The sequence below is a fragment of the Aplysia californica genome, unplaced genomic scaffold (genome assembly GCF_000002075.1).
Source record: "Aplysia californica isolate F4 #8 unplaced genomic scaffold, AplCal3.0 scaffold00299, whole genome shotgun sequence".
Taxonomy (NCBI): Eukaryota; Metazoa; Mollusca; class Gastropoda; order Aplysiida; family Aplysiidae; genus Aplysia; species Aplysia californica.
The window spans coordinates 661,730-662,842 of NW_004797569.1; the positions used below are offsets into that span (position 1 = coordinate 661,730).

Sequence of the window (1,113 nt, forward strand, 5' to 3'; positions counted from 1 at the left end):
TCTCTCTCTCTCTCTCTCTCTCTCTCTTTCTCCCTCTTTTTCTCTCTCTTTCTCCCTCTTTCTCTCTCTCTCTCTCGACTGTCTCTCTTTCTCTTTCTCTCTCTCTTCGTCTCCTCAAGTGAACCTTAATAATGCAAACCACCTCTAGCCAAATATAAGGAGATGATACTTAATATGTTCCCAACAGCATAGAACACACACATACTGGTAAAGGTAAAGGTAAACTTTAGCCCCCAGTTCAGAACGTTTTAACTGGCACTCACATCCGGGGACTCTCTCTCCATGCATGTGTGTCAGTTGACTGGTGCCTCTAAACATAAATCATTGATTGTCAAGGTAAAGGGTCAGTGGACAGTGTAGCCTCATGCCCAAAAGACACTTTTAAGAATATTTACACGTGCTTTGACCTAAACACGGTCAGTCAAAACAACTTTCACTTTCAAATTCAGGTTGTTGGTTGTTTTTCTCTTTCTTCAGTTTTGTGGATCCTCGTTTGAAACGCTACAACGTCGAGGATCCCTCTGGCTTCTGCGGTGAACCATCTCGCTCAGAATCACCAGAAAAGGGAGAAGGGGTATTGGTTTCGAGGAACGTGCAAGAACATAAAGTGCTGCAGTCGCTTCATCACATACTTTTAGTTTTGATTCTTTGTTACAGCTTAATTAAGCCGGGCTCAAGACAGACCTCCTTCGGGAGAATTTTCTTCCTCGCTCCCCGCTCTGCTATTCGCCCTTTGTTTGTTATTTACCACCGCCATTTCTATGAGTGGTCTCCCTTCCGTCTGCAACGCTGAGATAACGGTCGTATTGTTCCCGCTGCCCCCACAACACAACAGCGCAGGCGACTGAAAGCTGTTGTTGCTGTTGTTGTGGTGGTGGTGGTGGTTGCCGTTCTGTTGGTTGTTGTTGCTGTTGTTGTTGGTCTTCGTGGTGCTGCTGCTGCTGCTGCCTACCACGGAGCAGTGTGTGTTGAAGGGACTCCGCTGCTGGAACTTGAAGGTGTAGGAGTTTCGCGCGGCACGGCGGGGCGGTCGCAGGCGAGGCCAACAACAGCAATAGCAGAGTAGTGTGGCGCGGAACGCTTGGCGGAACTTGAGAGACATGATGCTGGAGG

At 48.1% G+C, this 1,113-nt stretch overlaps 1 protein-coding gene across 1 annotated transcript in view; it reads right to left on the reverse strand.

The window, feature by feature from the left end:
- Window positions 1–14: 14 nt before the first annotated feature.
- LOC101851276 (pyrokinin-1 receptor) overlaps window positions 15–1,113 on the reverse strand; it is a gene marked incomplete in the record, with an annotated part of 39,130 nt that continues 38,031 nt past the window's right edge. The window contains 1 exon segment of the mRNA XM_013084519.2: window positions 15–1,106. Coding sequence (XP_012939973.2) covers window positions 674–1,106 — 433 coding nt within the window.